At 41.5% G+C, this 20,756-nt stretch overlaps 1 protein-coding gene across 1 annotated transcript in view; it reads right to left on the bottom strand.

Annotated features, from left to right (window-relative positions):
* Window positions 4,024-20,756, bottom strand: part of LOC109834248 (nuclear pore complex protein NUP58-like) — a 31,304-nt gene continuing 14,571 nt past the window's right edge. The window contains exons 3-6 of the mRNA XM_020402226.1: window positions 8,374-8,760; window positions 7,317-7,761; window positions 4,604-4,641; window positions 4,024-4,462 (exon numbers count right to left, since the gene is read on the bottom strand). Of these exons, the coding sequence (XP_020257815.1) occupies window positions 4,421-4,462; window positions 4,604-4,641; window positions 7,317-7,761; window positions 8,374-8,760 (912 nt within the window). The 3' untranslated portion in view covers window positions 4,024-4,420. The remainder of the gene's footprint in view (window positions 4,463-4,603; window positions 4,642-7,316; window positions 7,762-8,373; window positions 8,761-20,756) is intronic.

Below are 20,756 nucleotides of genomic sequence, written 5' to 3'. Positions count from 1 at the left end.
TGAAACATTCAGTTGCCACTGTAACTGAAGAGTCCTCTAGTTCACATGAAGTTCTTTCAGTTAGTGTTAATACTCATTCACAAAATGAGTGGATTCTTGATTCGGGTTGTTCCTATCATATGTGTCCGCATAGGAATTGGTTTGTCACATATCAGTCTATCGATGGTGGGAATATCTTGTTAGGAAATAACGTGCCTTGCAAGACTGTTGGTATCGGATCAATTAAGATTAGAACCCATGATGGTATTATTAGAACATTGAGTAATGTCCGTCATATTCTAGAATTAAAGAAGAACCTCATTTCTTTAGGCACCCTTGACTCAAATGGATTTAAGTTTTCGGCTGAAGGTGGAGTTTTGAGAGTAAGTAAAGGTTCTCTTGTTGTGATGAAAGGAAAGAAGGTAAATACTCTCTATATCCTTAAAGGCAGTACAGTGATAGGTGCTACAGCAATGTCATCCTCAGAGGATTCAGATTCAGACACTACGCATTTGTGGCATATGCGGTTAGGGCATATAAGTGAGAGAGGACTGGATATATTGAGCAAACAAGGTCTGCTTTGTGGTCAGAAAACCAGCAAATTAGACTTTTGTGAGCATTGTGTTTTCGGCAAACACCATAGAGTATCCTTTAGCACCGGTGTTCATAGAACCAAGGGTACTTTAGATTATATCCATTCAAATGTTTGTGGTCCCTCTCAGGTTCCTTTGAAAGGTGGAGCTCGTTTTCTGCTAACATTGATTAATGATTATTCCAGAAAAGTTTGGGTGTATCCTTTGAAGCATAAGAGTGATGTGTTTGAAACCTTCAAGCAATGGAAGGTTATGATTGAGAAACAAACAGGAAAGAAAGTGAAGCGCCTCAAAACCGACAATGGGATGGAGTTTTGTTCCACAGAGTTTGACCAGTTCTGCAAGAATGAAGGTATTGTGTGTCATCGTACAGTTCGGCATACACCACAGCAAAATGGAGTTGCATAAAGGATGAACAGAACACTTTTGGAGAGAGCTCGGTGTATTCTCTCTAATGCCGGTTTGTCAAAAACCTTTTGGGCCGATGCAGTCAATACAACTTGCTATTTGATAAACAGATCTCCTTCTACAACAATTAATTTCAAGACTCCAGAAGAGGTATGGTCTGGTGCCCCTGCTAATTACTCTCATTTAAGAGTATTTAGTTGCTCTGCTTATTTTCATGTTAATGATGGTAAGCTTGAACCTAGAGTAAAGAAAGCTATCTTTATAGGATATGCTACTGGGGTGAAGGGATATAGATTATGGTGTTCTAATCCTAAGTCACCTAAGTTTATTATTAGTAGGGATGCTACTTTTGATGAAAAATCCATGCATGCTTCACCTAAGAAAGGAGTTTGTTATTGACCCTACAGGTACTGAAAATGAGTCTACCAAGCAGGTGGAGCTAGAGAGCTCAGCTTCAAAGAGAGTGCTTGAGGGCGCTCATGTTGAACCAGTTGATACTGCAGAAGGTTCAACTTCAGATGCTGATATACCACAAGAGCAACAGTATAATATTGCCATCAGGAGAACAAAAAGGCAGATCCGACCTCCTCAACGCTATGCAGACATGCTTGCTTATGCTTTGAGTATAGCAAAATCGATTGATGTTCCAGAGCCTTCTACTTATAAGGAGGCTATTAGTGGTAATGAGGCTGCAAATTGGACTATTGCGATGACTGAAGAGATGGAGTCTCTTCACAAGAACCAGACATGGGAGCTAGTGAAGCCATTAAGGGGACAGAAGATCATTGGCTGTAAATAGGTCTTCAAGAAGAAAGAAGGAGCTCCGGATACAGATTCTATAAGGTACAAGGCATGCTTGGTAGCAAAAGATTACAGTCAGTCCGAAGGTGTAGACTTCAATAAACTATTCTCTCCAGTTGTAAAACACACCTCAATCCGCGTGTTGCTTTGCCATGGTTGCTCATTTTAATTTAGAGCTTGAGCAACTTGATGTGAAGACGGCTTTTCTACATGGCGAGATTGAGGAGCAGATCTTTATGCATCAACCAGAGGGTTTCATTATTGAAGGTAAAAAAGATCATGTGTGCAGGTTGAAGAAATCTCTCTATAGGTTGAAACAGTCTCCGAGACAGTGGTATTTGAGATTTGATACTTTCATGTTTGAGCATGGTTACTTTAGGAGTAAATATGATAGTTGTGTTTATCATAAAAAGCTCAATGATGGTTCTTTTGTATATTTGCTTTTGTATGCTGATGACATATTGATTACAGCTAAAGATATGTCAGAAATCAACGAGTTAAAATCTCAACTCAAACATGAGTTTGAGATGAAGGACTTGGGAGCAGCAAAGAAGATTTTGGGGATGGAGATCCACAGGAACAGGCGAGAAGGAAGTTTATTCCTATCTAAGGAGAAATACATCAAGAAGGTGTTGGAGAGATTTGGCATGCTTGATGCCAAGCCTGTGAAGACTCCGCTTGGCACTCATTTTCGTCTTTCAGCAGATTTGTCTCCTCAGACTGAGGAGGAGCAGTACATGTCTTGTGTTCCTTATGCTAGTGCAGTTAGAAGCATTATGTATGCGATGGTCTGCACCCGTCCAGATATTTTACATGCAGTCAGTGTTGTGAGTCGGTATATGGATAAGTCTGGAAAGATCCATTGGCAGACTGTGAAATGGATACTTAGATATTTGAGAGAATCTGCTAATATTGGTTTGAATTTTGGCAGGAACACAGACTCAGATTGCAGAATACTTGGCTATTCTGATTCAGATTATGCGGGTGATTTGGATAAGAGATGATCTCTGACAGGTTATATATTCACTCTTTCAGGTAGTGTCATTAGTTGGAAGGCGACTCTACAGTCGACAGTTGCTTTGTCTACTACAGAGGCAGAGTATATGGCAGTGACAGAAGCAGTGAAAGAAGTTATTTGGTTGAGAGGTTTGGTTGAAGATCTCGGCTTACACCAAGGTGTTACTACGGTATTTTGTGACAGCCAGAGTGCTATACATTTGACGAAGCATCAGATGTATCATGAAAGAACCAAACATATAGATGTCAGCTATCATTTTATTAGAGAAATTAAAGTCATCAAGATTGAGAAAATTGGTACTGCAGATAATCCTGCAGATATGATGAAGCCCGTACCTTCGCGCAAGTTCGATCATTGCTTAGAGTTCGACAAAGTAGAGGTTAAGCCCGTAAGGGGCTTCTGGCGAGACAACAAGAGTGAAGAGAAGATATCATATTCAAAGTCAAAGTGGAGATTTGTGAACGTGACTTTGAAGATGAAGGAAAAATCAAACCTCACCAACCCTCTCTCTGGCGTTTTCTTTCAATTGTCAAAACTCACCAACCATTCTTGTATTATTTTATTAATATTTTGAGCTTATAAAAGGGAGGTTGTGGAGAGTTCTCAAAGCAAGAACAAACTCAGAGAAAGAAAAGAAAAGAGTTGAATAGAGGGAGAAGTGAGTGAGATAGAAAGAATTTGTCTCTTTCTTTGTGAGAGTCTCTGGTTAGAAAGTGGTCTCTTCTTTTGTAATCTTCTCTTTTGGTGGTTAGTAAATTTCTCTGCTGTTCTCGCCCGTGGACGTAGGTCATACTGACCGAACCACGTTAAATCTTGGTGTGTTGTTTTCTATTTGTCCACTCTTGTATAGACATCTTCTGTGTCTGTGAAGCCCCTCCGCTGCAACAAAAGATTCTCTAGTAACAATAAGTAGGGTTTTTTTTTTCTAGAAACCAACTTAAAAATAGTCATTTTATAATAACCACCTTTCATTTTCCATTTGTACACAAACCATCTTTAAAATGAGTTTTTATTCTAATCAACCCCCTCCCAATCAAAATTTTCATTGAAAACCCAAAATACACTTTAAAACTCACATTCAATATTCGTTACTCACTTTGTTAATGTTAGGCCTAGTTAGAATATCAGTCACGTTTCAATATTCGTTATTACTTTTTAATGTTAGGTCTTGTATATTTTCCCAGATACTTACACTGTGAGCAGCAAATACTTTGTACACCGCCATCACACAAACTTAGATTCACCGCTCAAATTATCAACAGCAATTGCAGCAAACATTCTGTACATTGTCATCATACAAGCAAAATCCTGCGTATAGAGTAGAAAAATGAATTGGCCCTAGGCAATCCTGGAGATATCACAAGTATGATGTGAAAATTTACACTTGGTTGGTAAAGAAATCTGTATCTGTAAAATACAAGAAAGCAGGGTTCGGTCACTGTTTACACCTCTGATGTAACTGCAAATAACAACAGGGTGTGATGTTAATCTTGTTAGCAATGTGTAAAACCAAAGTAAAGCCCATAGTCAAATTTTAGCAGGCAAAGATTACTGTATATACGAAAAGTTGTAATTGGAGCAAATCATCTTATGATACATCTGAGAGTATAGAAACACTGGGTCAACGACGACGCCTTCGATCTCTGAGCCTGGGTGATACTCTCTGCATTTTTAGAAGACAAAAAAAACAGAAGAAAATAAGTGAAAAAAGCTGAAGAAATATGTGTATCTGCACACACGAAAAGCGCCGATAACATGACAAGAGTTACACCAGATATTAATTCAGTAAATAGCAGTTACTCACAGTTGAAGCAGGACCTGGCCTGGCGCTCCCGGCAGCACCTAAATACTCAAGAAAATATGCATGTCAAGTAAAGNAGGAGCTTCCAAATAAAGTTAGGTTTTTTTAAATGTATATATGGGAATGTGCAGCACTACCGAAATTTTAGTATTTGCAAAACTACCCCCAATTGATCAACTTTCAAAGAGAGAAAACCTCAAAATCAAAAAAATCATCCAATTTGATAGGTTAATTTTAAAAATATCAACAGTCAATTTTTTGCTCGCCATATATTAAAAAAAAGTTGATGATTTGTTGACTTGGGAAGTAATCCAAATTTTATTACTTGAGGGGCAGTTTTGCAAATACTAAGATTTGGGGTTAGTTCTGCTAATACACATGCGTTTAGGGGTATATATACAAAGGGTTTTCCTAACCGCTGCCCCCGTTAATGTGGATTAACTTTAATACAAATTTAGAATTATTTTTAATGTTTCCATAAATATAGCAGAATAATGCAATCTGTTTCTCTCTCTTCGAACATGGCTTAAATGCATTCTCTTTCCATCTTCACTTACTAAAATTGATTGGGTTATTTGCACTTTAATAATTCAAAGTTTAGCTTATTTTTAAATTTGATGCTCAAAGTTTGTTTTTTGCACAAATAAATACTCCGACGTTCAAGAAAGTTTAATTTGATACCCAAAAGTTTTTTTGTCCGAAGGTACTTAAAAGTTCAACAAAATTTTAACTTTTATACCCTAAAGTTCAACAAAATTTTAACTTTGACACCAGTGTTTTCAAAGGCGCGCGCCTCATTGCGCCTCATGCGCCTTACGATGCGGGGCGGTGGCGAAACACCCCACATCTGATACAGCAGTGCCTTTTGCGCCTCGCGTACATCCATACTTTGTGTAGGATGCATGTAGTAAATTTCCTCATATAGTTTTGTTTGTTAGCATTTCAATCGAGTCTTTATACTTGATATTCCATATCCCAAAAAGCAAAATAAATCCATTGGGTTTTTTAAATAACCTTCAATTGAGGACCATTACTAATCCTTAGTTTGGATATAAGTCTTGATTTAACATTTGATTTATTAGTTTGGATATAAGTCTTGATTTAACATTTGATTTGAAAATTTATGAAATTTGCTACTATGTTGGGTGTTAGCATTAGGAAAATTTATGAAATTTGCTACTATGTTGGGTGTTAGCATTAGAAATTAAGGCAATATATTGTGATTTTATAGAAAGATATTATTTATCATGATATTTTTCGTGTAAATTCTAAAAACATGTTCTTTCGCGCTTGATTACATATATTGAAATATTATGTGTGTGGTGTGCGCCTCGCATCACTCGGGCGCGCACATCGCGTTACGCCTTGCGCATGTGTGCGTAAAAATGCTTTGCGCCCCGCATTGCACCTCGCGCATTGAAAATACTGTTTGACACACAAATTTGATTTTTTTGTTATTTTTTAAAAAAGTCAGGTTACCAAAGTAAAATTTTGTTTAAAGATTAGGGGTATCTAAGCTGAAATTTGTTGAGCTTTGGGGTATCAAAGTTAACAATGAGATAAAGTTGGCGGTACCTTTTTGTTAAAAAGTATATACTTAGGAGTATCAAAGTTAAAATAAGATTTAAATTCATAAAGTAAACATGAGGATGAGAGAGAATCAATTTTCATATGCATGATTTGCACTTAAGGCAATTAAGGAAATGGAGAGAGAAAAATAAGGAAAAGAGGGTGTCATGCCCCGGGCCCACGGGCCAGTTGGCGCGTGCAAGCTGTGGGATTCATCGAGAGTAACTCAATGTTAGCTAAAGTTCACTGCCAAAATACTAGCACTAGTTGTTCTTGGGTCTTGGGCTTCTCTATTTAAGCCACTAACATTTCTTCACAGTAGTTCATATGAGACTAAAGTAGGGGTGTCACAACCACCCCACCTTACAAAGACGACGTCCTCGTCGTCATGACATGATAATTGGCACATCCCAATATCATTGTCAGATGATGTGGACTCTAGAGATGCCTCCTACGGGCTCTAGAGGTGGCTCTCACAGCATCACGCGGTGTAGCACTTAGCCCCGTATAGCACTTAGCTCCACACTTCCGGCTGGTAACTGTTCTGATAACATTTTTCATGTCCCGGGCCCATGGGCCCGTTGACGTGCAAGCCGTGGGACTCACAGAGAACAACTCGATGTTGGCTAAAGTCCACTGCCAAAATGCTAGCACTAGTTGTTCTTGGGCTTTAGGCTTCTCCATTTAAGCCACTAACATTTCTTCACACTAGATCATGTGGAACTAAAGTGGGGGTGTCACAGAGGGATCACTGATTGCATTTAATCATAACGTGGGAAATCATTCCGAAATTGTGGAATTTAATCCACATTAATGGGTGCCCAAGGGCACCCGTTAGAAAAATCCATATACAAAATACCCAAATTTAAAATAAAGCATAAGCTAGTATTCTATTAGCTGCAGATGTAAAATGATAGGATGATTAAGATATTAAATAAGGGGTCATTATTTTGTAATTTTGACTCTAGATGTAGCCCTGAATCCTATTATGTTGGACATGGTTTATTTGCCAAAACATCCATTCTGTCTGTTTGAACCTCCATCTCCAGATTATAATCTACACAGCTACAGAATATGACAGGCTATATTTAAGAACTAGATTCATTTACTCCTTCAAGTAATAGAACATTACAGTAATATGACATACCTATTGCAAAAGATAAAGGACTCCCTGCAAGAGAGATGGGGGCAAAGGATGAAGATGCTCCTCCAGACATAGCAGGATTTTGAGTGAAACCAGATTGAGAAGTTGAGTCCATCGGTGCTGTTGGATTGGAAGGGGGGAAATAGGGAGTACCAGAGGCAGGGATAGAAGGGGTAGGAGAAGAGAACATCTCATATTGACAGCTAAAGGAAGCTAGAAAATTGCCGACAGATTGCTGCAGCATTGCTGGGTTGGGAAAAGAACCAGAAATTGGGTTTGGTTGTTCTGTAGTTGAAGAGAAATTAAGTGTTCTTCTGGCAGCATTTTCTTGTCTGGCAGCTTCCTGTCTGTCAGCCTCAAAAAATGGGTTTCCCCTTTGACCCTGCTGTTGCCAACCAAGGAGAAAGTTTTTCTTTAGAGACTCCACCATTTCATGAAGTTTCTCCACCTGTAAGATAAAATGACCTTGCTGCTCAAAATGATACTCAACCCGATACCTATTGATACTTATTTATTTAAAAGAGACACCAGCAACATTTTTTTGGAGTGAAAAAGGCGAAACTACCTCCCGCATATAATTAATAACAGTGTACCACAACGTCCCAAAAAAATACATTAGGAACAAGAACCACACAAAGATCAACAACATGTTTCTATTGAATATTAGAGGAATTCTTTAGTTCAAATTGGTTCTGAAAAAGATGATATGATCTGTGAACTGGATATGTCTGAATGCTTATGTTTGTTCAACAGGACAGTCTTCGGGTCAATTTGCTGACAATACTACTTACATGTATGTATGCATGCATGTATGTATGTATGTATATGTGTGTGTGTATATATAAAGAGGTCGGGGGAGGATGGAATTGATGCTTTGAATCATAACTCACAGTTTGAAATCGTCCTAGGTGGCCATAGTGTATTTACTGTGAAGGGTTCGAAACTAAAGTACATCAAGCATCACAGCTAAACTTCATGTCCCTTGCATTGAACTCTATCGTTAATGGCATTAACCACTGAGTATACGGAAGTGTACAAAATTGTAAAGTAAATGTCTTACCTTACCAGCAACATAGACAAAAAACTCATGAGTACTTGACATTGTATCTTTTATAGCCCATGGTAGGGAAGAGAAGCTTGAAGATGGCCCGAATGTGTCCATCAGGATTAGCTGTTCATTTTCATCAAGCCACTTACCGCACTCACGAAGCTTATTCTGAAATCTTTCGACGGTATTCTGAAGAAATGGAGTAGGTCGCATTAGAAGCCCTCTATAAAAAGAAGTTCCAGGCAATCCCATATTACAACTTGAAAGACCATAACTTGAAGCTGAAGAAAGATTTGAGCTAATTGAAGCCTCCAATGTCTCCATATCTCGCGTCACGGACAACATTTGTTGCACATCGGTTTTCTTTTCTTTGAAAAATATATCGAGCCTTCTAATTTCCTATGTAACATATAATTGTCATGTAATCAGAAATGAAATGTAAGAATGACAGAAAAAATTTGGTTAACTCAGGCATGTGGGACAGTAGAACATATAAAAGATAAGATCTGTTAACGAATGCTATTAAAAACAATGCTGAACTCTAACGCTCATGCACATGGGCACACATGTTGCCAGTAGGAGGTTAAATAAGTGATAAACCTTAATGCAAGGGCAATGTGAGGTGTTCTGCAACAACTAGCAATATATAAACTAACAGTGCCCTTCCCTCTCTACCACAACGTGCACATGTTAATTCTCTTGTGTTTCATCCACCTGGAATTGTACCATCCAATAGAATCATTTCTCATCTTAAATACATGCTGGCCTAGTTGAAGATGGGTTCTTCTTTACTATCAAGTTAATGTTGCTTTCTATGTGACAAAGGGTAGGGAATCTAGCTGCTGACTCATGGTTCATATAGGTTGATAAGGGAAAAAGAAATTTCAAAGTCACAAGCTTTAACAAGAATAAAAACCACAATGATGGATCCTTAACATTGCTACTGGACAAGAAACGCAACAAAAGGTTAAAAGAAGGTTTTAACAGTGTTTCTGTGACACACATTCACACACATAAACAAAAGAATAAGTTGGAATAGAAACCCTAATCTTATTCATGAGATAACATGGGCTTATATAGGCCCCTACAACTTACAAATACGCGTTGCGACAAAAGTCAACGTTCGAGGGTGAAAATCCACACCAATCAACGTTCGACGATTCAAAACCTTAAGGGTCAACGCCGGTCAACGCGTAACCCTAGGTCAACGACAGTCAATGCATTGCAAGAAAAGTCAATGTTTCGAAACCCTAGGGGTCAGCGCCGGTCAACGCGTAACCCTAGGTCAACCCCATTCAACGCGTTGCAACCAAAAGTCAACGTTTGGCGATTCGAAACCCTAGGGGTCAGCGCCGGTCAACGCGTAACCCTAGGTCAACCCCATTCAACGGGTTGCAACCAAAAGTCAACCTTTGACGAATCAAAACCCTAAGGGTCCACGCCGGTCAACGCGTAACCCTAGGTCAACGCCAGTCAACGCGTTGTGACAAAAAGTCAAACACACGATGATCCGAAACCCTAAGCCAGCACAATATGGCGGAAGTAGTTCAAAGTCAACTCAATGACACTAGCCAAACTCAATCCATCAGCTGCAAACTCGAGACTCCGACGACGGCCAGACGATAAACGCAGTGCCGGAAGAACCTCGGCTATTCGTCAAAGCATCGAATAGACCGAAGAGCGAAAGAGCCAAGAGTTGAGGCTAACCACAGGTCCTGAAGCCGACTAAAGGCTAGACCAATCACATCCAAAGTATTCCGGCCTCTTCTATAAAAAAGAAACGAGTCCGGAACACTTTGGAGGGGGTATCTGTAGGCATCGAAAATTGCCTATAGGTCTCCACCTGGGTTGTTGGCGATACTGATGGCTGACTTGTTATCACACCACAGCTTCATCTTGGCTCCTTGATCCATCTCCAGCTCCACCAACATACTCTTTAACCACAACAACTTTGCAACTCCTAAGGCCATGGCTCTATACTCTGCTTCAGCTGTTGATCTCGCTACCACCGATTGCTTCTTGCTCTTCCACGAGACCAAGTTGCCTCCTACAAAGATACAATATCCTGAGGTGGATCTCCTGTCATCAGCACAGCTAGTCCAATCGGAGTCACAATAACCCTCGATGTTCACATGTCCATTCTTTCTGAATATCAGCCCCTTTCCGGGGGCACTCTATCGAACTCTTCGTCAAGCATCCAACGCATCCGGAATCAATCAAATCCGAGTTCGGACGAAGAATCTACAGGGAAACAATCGAAAACACGTCAAACGGAGTCCCGGCACGCCGAAATACCCTGGGGGTGTCTAGGAAAAGCCTAGACACCCCAGGGGTGTCCACACCTTTTGGACCCCTCTACACCCCCCTACATACCAATCATAGCCCTTCTGAATCTGTCAAACCAAGCACGAGGAGACTGCTTCAGCCCATAGAGAGATTTTTTCAATCTGCAGGCATTTCCCACTGTCTGATCTGTACCAAATCCTGGTGGTATCTCCATGTATACCTCCTCCACTAGATCCCCATGAAGAAATGCGTTCTTCACATCTAGTTGGTGTAGCTTCCATCCACCATTTACTGCCAGAGAGATTAAGGTCCGAACAGTGCTCATCTTTGCCACCGGTGCAAAAGTCTCATCGTAGTCGATGCCATATGTCTGACTATATCCTTTTGCCACCAGACGAGCTTTGTAGCGCTCAACCTGTCCATCTGGATTCTGTTTCACAGTGAAGACCCACTTGCATCCAACTGCTCTCTTCCCTTTTGGTAGTTTTACTAGCTCCCAAGTGCGGTTCTTCTCAAGGGCCCTTAGCTCTTCGTGCATAGCAGCTTTCCATTTCTGGTCCTTCTTTGCAACCTGCCAATTGTTAGGTATAGTAACAGAGTCCAGTGATGCAATGAATGCTCCATGCGCAGGGTGGATGTTAGAATATGATACAAACTGAATCGGGAGGATTTCCCGCATTACTACGAGTAGTCCTCCGTACTGATATTGGTGTGGGAGGAGTAGGAAGAGGAATGTTATCAGTAGGAATGTTATCACCTTGGGATGAAACTGGTGGTGGTGGTGGTGGTGTTTCAGGAGTCGGGGTAGGCAATGGCAAGGGACTTGACAGCACTAGTGGCACTGTAGGTACTGTTCCTGCAATTTGCTTGCCTTTCCTACTATAAGTTAGTAGCTCTCCCTGAACAGTGGGCCTAACACCTCTTGTCTCATTTTCCTTTTCTTCGTCATTCTCCTGCTCCTCCTCAACCAATTCTCCCTCCTAAGGAATCGATACAGAAATGGATTTCTCCACATTGTTCACTGTTCTCTCACCATTCTCCTCCTCTCGCCTCATACTTCTAGTATTGGGTGAGTTACCAACGGATGAGGTTACCTTCTGGGTGTAATATGGCTCGAGTTCTCGAAAGTGCACATCCATGCTCACAAACAACCTTTTTTCCACCGGGCTCCAGCAAACATATCCCTTCTGAGTAGCAGAATATCCCACAAAGATGCACTTTACAGCTCTAGGGGCAAGCTTCCCGACAGATGGCCTGTTGTCCTTCACAAAGCACACACAGCCGAACACTTTGAGTGGAAGGATCCCACCATTATCTCCCTTCAATATCTCACATGGAGACTTCCAATCCAACACTCTCGAAGGCATTCTGTTGATCAATGCTGCTGCGGTCAATACTGCTTGCCCCCATAATGTTTCTGGGACATTCATAGAGATCATCATGCTTCTAGTAACCTCTAAAAGATGTCTGTTCTTCCTTTCCGCTACCCCATTCTGAGCTGGTGTGTATGGACAGGTTGTCTGGTGATGTATTCCTTGAGCTGACAAATATTCCTCAAAGGCTCTGTTGGTATATTCTGTCCCATTATCTGACCTCAATACTTTCACCACTGCTCCGTATTGAGTCTGGACAGTCCTATAAAAATTTTGGAAGCACCCAAACACATCACTCTTATTCTTTATCAGGTATAACCAAGTAACACGAGAGAAGCAATCAATAAATGTAACAAAATACTTGTATCCATTCATAGAACTTGTGGAACAAGGCCCCCAAACATCTGAATGTACCAAGTCAAATGCATGAGAACTTCTATGACCAGAACTAACATAAGAGCTTCTAGTAAGCTTTCCAAACTCACATGCATCACACACAAGTTTCTGTTTATTTGCTTTCTCAAATAAAGAAGGATACAATCTACCTAAAACACTAAAGGATGAGTGTCCCAAACGCTGGTGATGAAGCATTAACTCATTTTCAGCACTCATTTTAGATCCTACTCCTGCTTCCTCTATGACTGACACCAATGCTGAATCCAGCCCTTCACGATCCAGATACCACAGTCCACTACGCCATGTGCCAGTCCCAAGTCTCCGCCCTGTCCCCTTCTCCTGGAAAATCACCTTGGGAATATCAAAAGAAACAATGCATTTTAGTTGGAGGATGATAGAACTAATAGATAAAAGATTGACTGGAAAAGAAGGAGCATGCAAAACATTGGACAAAGTTACAGAACCAGTACAATCGACTGTACCCTTACCAACCACCGGCTGAAATGTACCATCAGCTGTTTGAATACTATCAGGCGATGCTAAGTGAGTATATGATGAGAACTCACTAGCATTACCTGTCACATGACAAGACGCACCGGAGTCGACTATCCATGCTGATGATCTGTCAGGAGACATAGAAGCAAGAGCATGTATGTCATCAGTACCTTTGTTCGGATGAGCATAGGTAGCAGTGTTGCCTCTGACGAAGAACGAAGTAGATGCCTCCGCAGTCCCATTCCTCAAATCTCCATCCCCTGCTACTTGCTGTTTTTTCCTGAGTATCGTGAGGAGAGCACGATCCTCCTCTGTAAAGACCACCTCAGCTTCTCGAATGCGAGTCTCCTCCTGGATCATAGCAGAGACAGCCTCCTCAAGCGTGGGAATCTTCGGCTGAGCTAGCAGCAATGCGATTCGCTGAGCGAACTCTGATGTCAATCCTTTAAGAAACACCATAGTCCTCTCTTGTAGAAAGGCCTCCCGCTCTTTACATCCCGGGTCCTTGCAGCTAGCCCGAGGAGAAAAGTGGTCATAATCCAGCCACAGGCGCTCCAGCTCTGTAACATATTCCTGTACAGTCCTCTCTCCCTGGACTGTAGCGTCGATCTCTCCTTTAATCTGGAATACCCTCAGGTTATTCCCCACTCCATCATATGTCCTCCTCAACTTCTCCCAGACGTCCTTCACCTTCTCAATGCCATCCACCGTGGCGGCGATCGTCGGGACCAACGAGTTAAGGAGCCAGATGTATACCAACATATGAGTGGCCTTCCACTCATCTCTTCCCTCCGAGTCCTCCTCCGGTTCTGTCACCTCTCCTGTCAGATAACCCTCCAGATTTCTCCCTGCAAGGGTGTATCCCCCCCGCCGCGACCAGCTCAGGTAAGTACTCGGCCCATCAAGCTTCAGATCGATGGTCGGAAACTCCAACTTCTTCGATGGTTTTGTGGCGCCCTCACCAGCCGACAACTTCATTAGCTTCATCAAAGTTGATACCTCCGCGGGGTTTAACTTCTTGATGATCTCCTCCATCGAATAGGCTTCAGATCCACCACCTGTTCACTTTCTCTTCCAACCCTTGTTGTGTGCAGTGAAAATTTCGGCAGCACCTCTGCTGCACAACAAGAGTAGGAACTCAAACAAATTCTCGTTTCTCAGAGGAAACAAGAACCAAAAACAGTTATATATCTCATCGATGTGAGATATATACTCTACCTGTCATCAGTTCGAGGACTGAGTCGAGGGAACCCATGCCAAACTCTAGGTCCGACATAGCGCAGCAGGGGGGGCTTGAGGTGGCAGCGGCTAGGAAAGGGTTTGGAGGTGGCAGCGGCTAGGAAAGGGCTTGAGGTGGCAGCAGCTTGAGATGGCAGCAGGGGATGTTTTTGTGGTGCGTCGCGGACAGGAAAGGAGATCAGACATCATGTCAAACCGAGGTTCGACACGGTGATGGGCGGGTTCTGTCAGGGGTGGTGGGAGGGTTTCGGGGTCTGAGGGAGAAGGACTGACAGGGGGGGATCGAGTGGGTCTGGTTGAAGATCGGACAGCAGGAGGGGGGGGTCTGCGTTGTGGCGGAACAGAGAGAGGGGAAGGCCTGGTTTGTGATCGAGGGAGGGTCTGTGGGGTCTGGACCGAGGGGGGATCGTGGCGGTCTCAGAGTTCAGAGGGGAGGGCCTGGTTGTGGGCGGACAGAGCAGAGGGCGGGGTCTGGTTGTGCATCGGAGAGGGTCTGGACGAGGCAGGGAAGGAGTTCTGGCGTGGGGGTGGATCTGCAGGCGTGTGGGGGTCTGCAGGCCTGTCGGAAGGGAGACAGAGGGGCTGATCAAATGGGGGTGCGTGGTGAGAGGAGAAGGAGAAAAAAAAGAAAATGAACAAGATTTTGAATCATAAGATAAAATACAAAACTCTATCTAATATAAGATGACACAGGACAGTGAAAGATATAGGGTCGGTTTAGTAACTTCTATCAATTCATAAAACACAAGAATAAAGGTATATCTTAAGCAAGCTGGATTTCTGGTTGATTCTCTTTCCCAATGAATAATTAAATGCATACCATCATCGACCATGCACCACAAGTTTTACTAGCGGAATTGCGTCTTCCGAGGCATATATGAGGTTTATATCTTGTTAATGTCTTAATTCAAGTGAAATATGAAAGTTAAAGGAGGTTGGGAACTTAGCAAATAAAGAAGACAAAAAATATCTGTTAAATTAAGTATTGGGTATTGGGTTAATGGGCTATTACCCGTTAACCTTAACTCTATTTGTATGGCTATATATATCTCTTATTATCTTAATAAATAACAATTTAGGGTTTTCTCTATTCTCTACATGGTATCAGAGCAAGAAACCCTAGCCGCCACAAATCCCTTCCCAAAACCGCCGCCTCTTCACCACTACTCCTCTATAGCCGCAACCCCCCTACCCGCTGCCACACCCGCTGTGGCCGCACCGCCCCCACCTGCAGCCGCCTTTCCTGCTGCATCCCCCCCTGCCCACCCGCTGTCCACCTGCTTCCGCGTCGCACCTCCCCTACAGCGTGTTGCCTATTCCCTCGACATCTCAGTATTCGAACTGATGAGAGGACGATTATATCCCTCGACATTTCAGTCATAGAACTGATGAGAGGGAAAATGTCTATCTCACGTTGTTGAGATATTTTACTTTTATTCTTGTTTCATTCGAGAAACAAGAATATAGAAATTGAGCCTTTGTGCAAACAAAAGCCAATGCTCTCTCCCTCAGGTGATCTCGCCTACGCGGCGTGAGGGCATGATTATTTATCACTCTGCCTCTAATCTTGCTCCCGATCTGCTCTTAGTTTATGTTTCAAGAACGGATCTCTACTACTAATCTGCCTATTTGACTACTATATGTCTCCTATTGTTGCTCAAAAATAAAAAAATGACTACTACTTCGATGTCAGACATCTTCTCCTTTACTGCTCCTTCTATTATTGCTGGTGAGACCTCTGCGCCCAAGGTAGTTTTGGGGACTACTATTAAATTGAATGGTGCAAACTATCTACTCTGGGCACAAGCTTTTCGTATCTTCATTGACGCTCAGAGCAAACTACCACATTTTCTGGCATCTCCACCACCAACCTCAGATCCCACCTACAATTCATGGCTCTCATCTGATTATTATGTTATGACTTGCCTTCTCAACAGTATGGAAGCACAGATCAGTAGCAGCGTTATGTTTTTAACCACTGCGAAGGAGATGTGGGATAGCCTAAAGATTATGTACGGGAACGAGAAGAATGTTTCCCGTATATTTGAAATTTATGAGCGACTGTTTGCACTCAAACAGGGAGATGAGTCAGTTCCGAAATTCTTTGGTGAATTGAAGGGACTGATAGACGAACTAGAGATGCATCAGCCTGCAGTAGCTGATGCAGCAACGCTATTGGGGTATCACTAAGATCTGACAGTGTCCAAATTTCTTTCTGGATTGCATCCTACTTTACAGTCCCAGGTGAGAGGACATATATTGGGTGACGATATCACTCCCTCACTGACTGCTATATTCTCCAGAGTCATGCAGATCTCTACTGGTGTTATTTTTGATACTACTGCACCATCTCCACCTATAATGGATCAGTCTGTCATATTCTCTGGTTGGGGTAGAGGCCACGATCGTGATCGTGGTCGTGGTCATGATTCAGAGGGAGGACGTAGCTCCTTTGGTGGGAGGTCAGGTGAATCTGATAAGGGCTCACGTCAGTGTGATTACTGTGAGAGAACCAATCATATTTCTGAGAAGTGCTGGGAGAAGTTTGGTCATCCTCAGTGGGCCCAGGTAGCTGATACCGAATCGACTCACTCATCTATTTCTGCTACTATTTCTGGTGGTCCATCTGTTACTGCTCCTATTCAGATTTCTCAGGCAGATTATGAGAGGTTCCACCAGCTAGAACTCTCTCGGAATATTTATTCTATCACTCATGCATCCTCTTCAGGTATGGATGCTTACATAGCTTCTTCTCACAAACCCTGGGTACTAGATTCTGGAGCCTCATCTCATATGACAGGTATAAAAGATCACTTTGTATCTTTACATCTTTCTGATAAGTTTTTTTTCTATCCGCATTGCTGATGGTACTCTTTCTCCAGTTCGTGGTAATGGAGTAGTTCATGCTACTTCCTCTTTAAAACTAACTGATGTGTTATATGTTCCCAAATTCTCTGTTAGCCTATTATCCATTAGCAAGTTTACAAAACAAAATAACTGTAAAGTCACATTCTTTCCATCTTATTGTGTTTTTTAAGACCTAGCAACTGGGATGAAGATTGGTTTGGAGCATGAGAGAGGAAGCATGTACTATTTGGACGACAGTGTGCCAGAGGCTGGTCTTGTTGCATCACAGTCTGACTCTACTTTATTATGGCACTGACGTGTGGGTCATCCTTCACTACAAAAACTTAGATCGGTAGTTTCTGTTCAGTCATCTATTTCCTCTTTAGGTTGTGAGTCTTGTGAACTGGGTAAACATCATCGTGTTACTTTTCAGAGTCGAGTCGATAAACGTAGTAGTTTGGTTTTGAGTTGGTTCATTTTGATGTCTGGGGTCCTTATCGTGTTCTCTCTGTGAAAGGTTTTCGATATTTTATTATCTTTGTTGATGATTTCTCTCGCATGACGTAGCTTTATCTATTAAAAGAGAGATCAGAGGTCCCGCACGTTATTGAACTCTTTTATAATGAAATAAAGGCTCAGTTCTCTACTTTTGTCCATATTCTTCGTACTGATAATGCTTTGGAATATATGAAAGGTGATGTTTCAAAATTTTGTACTCTTAATGGTATTATTCATCAGACTTCTTGCTCTCATACTTCACAACAAAATGGAGTTGCTAAGAGGAAGCATAGGCATATTCTAGATGTTGCTAGAACACTGATGATGCATATGAATGTTCCAAAATATTTGTGGTCTGATGTTGTTCTCATTGCAAATTATTTAATTAATCGCATGCCTTCCTCTGTCCTTGATGATTTAATACCATTCAATTGTCTTTATCCTGATAAAAAACAATTCTCTATGATTCCCCGTGTCTTTGGTTCTACGTGTTTTGTTTAGGATTTAACTGTTGGTTTGGATAAGTTATCTTCTAGATCCATCAAATATGTTTTTGTTGGATACTCTCGTATTCAAAAAGGGTATAGATGTTATCATCCATCCATCAGGAAATATTTTGTGTCTGCTGATGTCACCTTTTTTTGAGTTTGTCCCCTATTTTTCGTCTGCTTCCACTACTATTGGGTGTCCAGAGGTACCACTACCTTTCTCTGCTCCTACTACTATTATATTACCTGCTCCTGTAGCTCCTGCACCAAAGCCTCTACTAATATACTCTCATCGCCCGAAAGTATATGCCCCTGAATCTGCTCCTGAAGAATCTTCACCTCCAGCTGTCGGTCCATCTCATGTTGAGACATCTATTCCTTCTGACTTGGATATCCCTATTACTCTTCGAAAAGGTAAACGATCTTGCCCGAAATATCCTATCTCTCTTTTTGTCTCTTATGACCGTCTCAACCCATCTTTTTGTCAGTTTGCTTTGTCCTTGTCCACTGTATTTATATCCAGATCACACGAGGAAGCTATGTTAGTACCAGCTTGGAAGCAGGCTATGGATGAGAAAATGAATGCACTACTCTCTAGAGAAACTTGGGGCTTGGTTTCTCTTCCTACTGGAGCGACTGTGTTTGGTTGCAGATGGGTGTATACCCTAAAATATCGACCTGATGGGTCTGTTGACCATTACAAAGTTTGCCTGGATGCTAAAGGTTATACCCAGACATATGACGTCGACTATTTTGAAACATTTTCTCCCGTTGCTCGTCTCAACTCCATCAGAATTCTTTTGTTTCTGGCTGTTAATATGGATTGGGCGATGCACCAACTAGATGTGAAAAATGCTTTCCTTTATGGTGATTTGGATGAAGAGGTTTATATGGAGCAACCTCCTGAGTATGTTGCTCAGGGGGAGAATATTATCTGCAGGCTGAAAAAGGTCATCTATGGGTTAAAGCAGAGTCCTCGAGTTTGGTTTGATAAGTTCAGCAAGGTTATTTCTATTGTTGGTTTCCAACGATGTCAGTCCGATCATTCTGTCTTTCTTCGACGCACAACAACTGATTTGGTTATTTTAGCCGTTTATGTTGATAATATTCTGCTGATTGGGAGTGACTCTGTTTCCTTAGCTAAGACTAAGAGTATCTAAACTGTCATTTTGTCACTAAGAACATGGAAAAGCCAAAGTATTTTCTTAAGATTGAAGTTGCACATCAAAAGCATGGCCTGTTGTTGTCTCAAAGGAAGTATGTGCTAGACTTACTAGAAGAAGCAGATCTCTTGGAATGCAAACCTGCAAGCACTCCAATGGAGACAAATGTTGATTTGTGACGTGATGATACCTCTCTCCTAGATGATGCTGGACGATATAGGAGACTAATTGGGAAGCTAATATATTTGACAGTTACCAGACATGATATTACTTTTGTAGTAGGTGTACTGAGCAAGTTTATGCACAAACCTAGAGAGGTTCATTGGACAGCAACTCTGAAGATTTTGGCATATGTCAAGAGTTGTCCTGGCAAAGGATTGTTATATAAGAAGCATGGGCATACTTACATTTCGGCTTTCTCTGATGCTGGCTACGCAAGAGACATAGGAGATCGGAAGTCAACATCAGGATTTTGTACTTTTGTTGGAGGTAATCTTGTGACTTGGAGAAGCAAGAAACAAGATGTAGTATCACGATATAGTGCAGAGGCCGAATATAAAGCAATGACTCACACTGCTTGTGAGATGGTGTGGCTAAGAAAGTTTATAACAAAGCTTGGTTTTGTTCAGCCTGGACCCATGCCAATGCATTATGACAACCAGTCTGTCATTTATATTGCACAGAATCCTGTGTTTCATGAGAGGACAAAACATATTGAAGTTGACTGTAATTTTGTCAGAGATGCTTGGGAGAAGAAGATAGTATCTCTCATATTCACTCCGTCCTCACAACAACTTGCTGATATTCTTACCAAGGCTACTTTTTCAAAAGTGTTCTCTACTATATGTGACAAGCTGGGCATGATAGATATCTATGCTCCAGCTTGAGGGGGAGTGTTAAATTAAGTATTATGTATTGGGTTAATGGGCTATTACCCGTTAACATTAACCTTATTTGTATGGCTATATATATCTCTCTTATTATCTCAATAAACAACAATTTAGGGCTTTCTCTATTCTCTATAATATCCAATCAAAATAGGAATCCACTAAGGATTAATGGGATTATTATATTTGGATATCTTCATTGCGAAATATGGGCTGTCTCCAGTGTGGAAAAGGAAAACAAAGGTGATTTGGTTAAGGAGTTCATCATTAAAGTGTCTAACTTTGGAGACTGGAAGAAATTCTAAGCAACGGGAAATTCGAGAAGGAATGTGAAAGCAATTTAAACTAGGAGGAAGAGGCTTTAAGTAGTCTACAGAGAGAGATATTGTAATTGAAGAAATTCATCTAAAAGATATTAAGCAAATACTCTTGTGAGAGATCTCCAAGAGAAGAAATTGTAATCTCGTTCTAACACTAAAATTATTCTTCTCTTCCATTGATATTGTCAGGCGTATTGTTGAACATAAATCCTTTTTTGTTTGCATGATTGTTTTTGTTGACATATTAGCATTATTAGGGACTTATTTGTAAGTTTTGTAGGGGCCTATATAAAGCCCAAGAGATCTCATAATGAATTAAGGTTTTCATTCACTTTATGGTATCAGAGCCGGCTGCCCCCCCTCTCCTCACCTAGCCGCCGCCCCCCCCCCTCTCCTCTCCTAG

Source organism: Asparagus officinalis, chromosome 3 (genome assembly GCF_001876935.1).
Source record: "Asparagus officinalis chromosome 3, Aspof.V1, whole genome shotgun sequence".
NCBI lineage: Eukaryota > Viridiplantae > Streptophyta > Magnoliopsida > Asparagales > Asparagaceae > Asparagus > Asparagus officinalis.
Note: the sequence above shows the minus strand (reverse complement) of the source record. Positions and strands in the feature narration are given on the sequence as shown.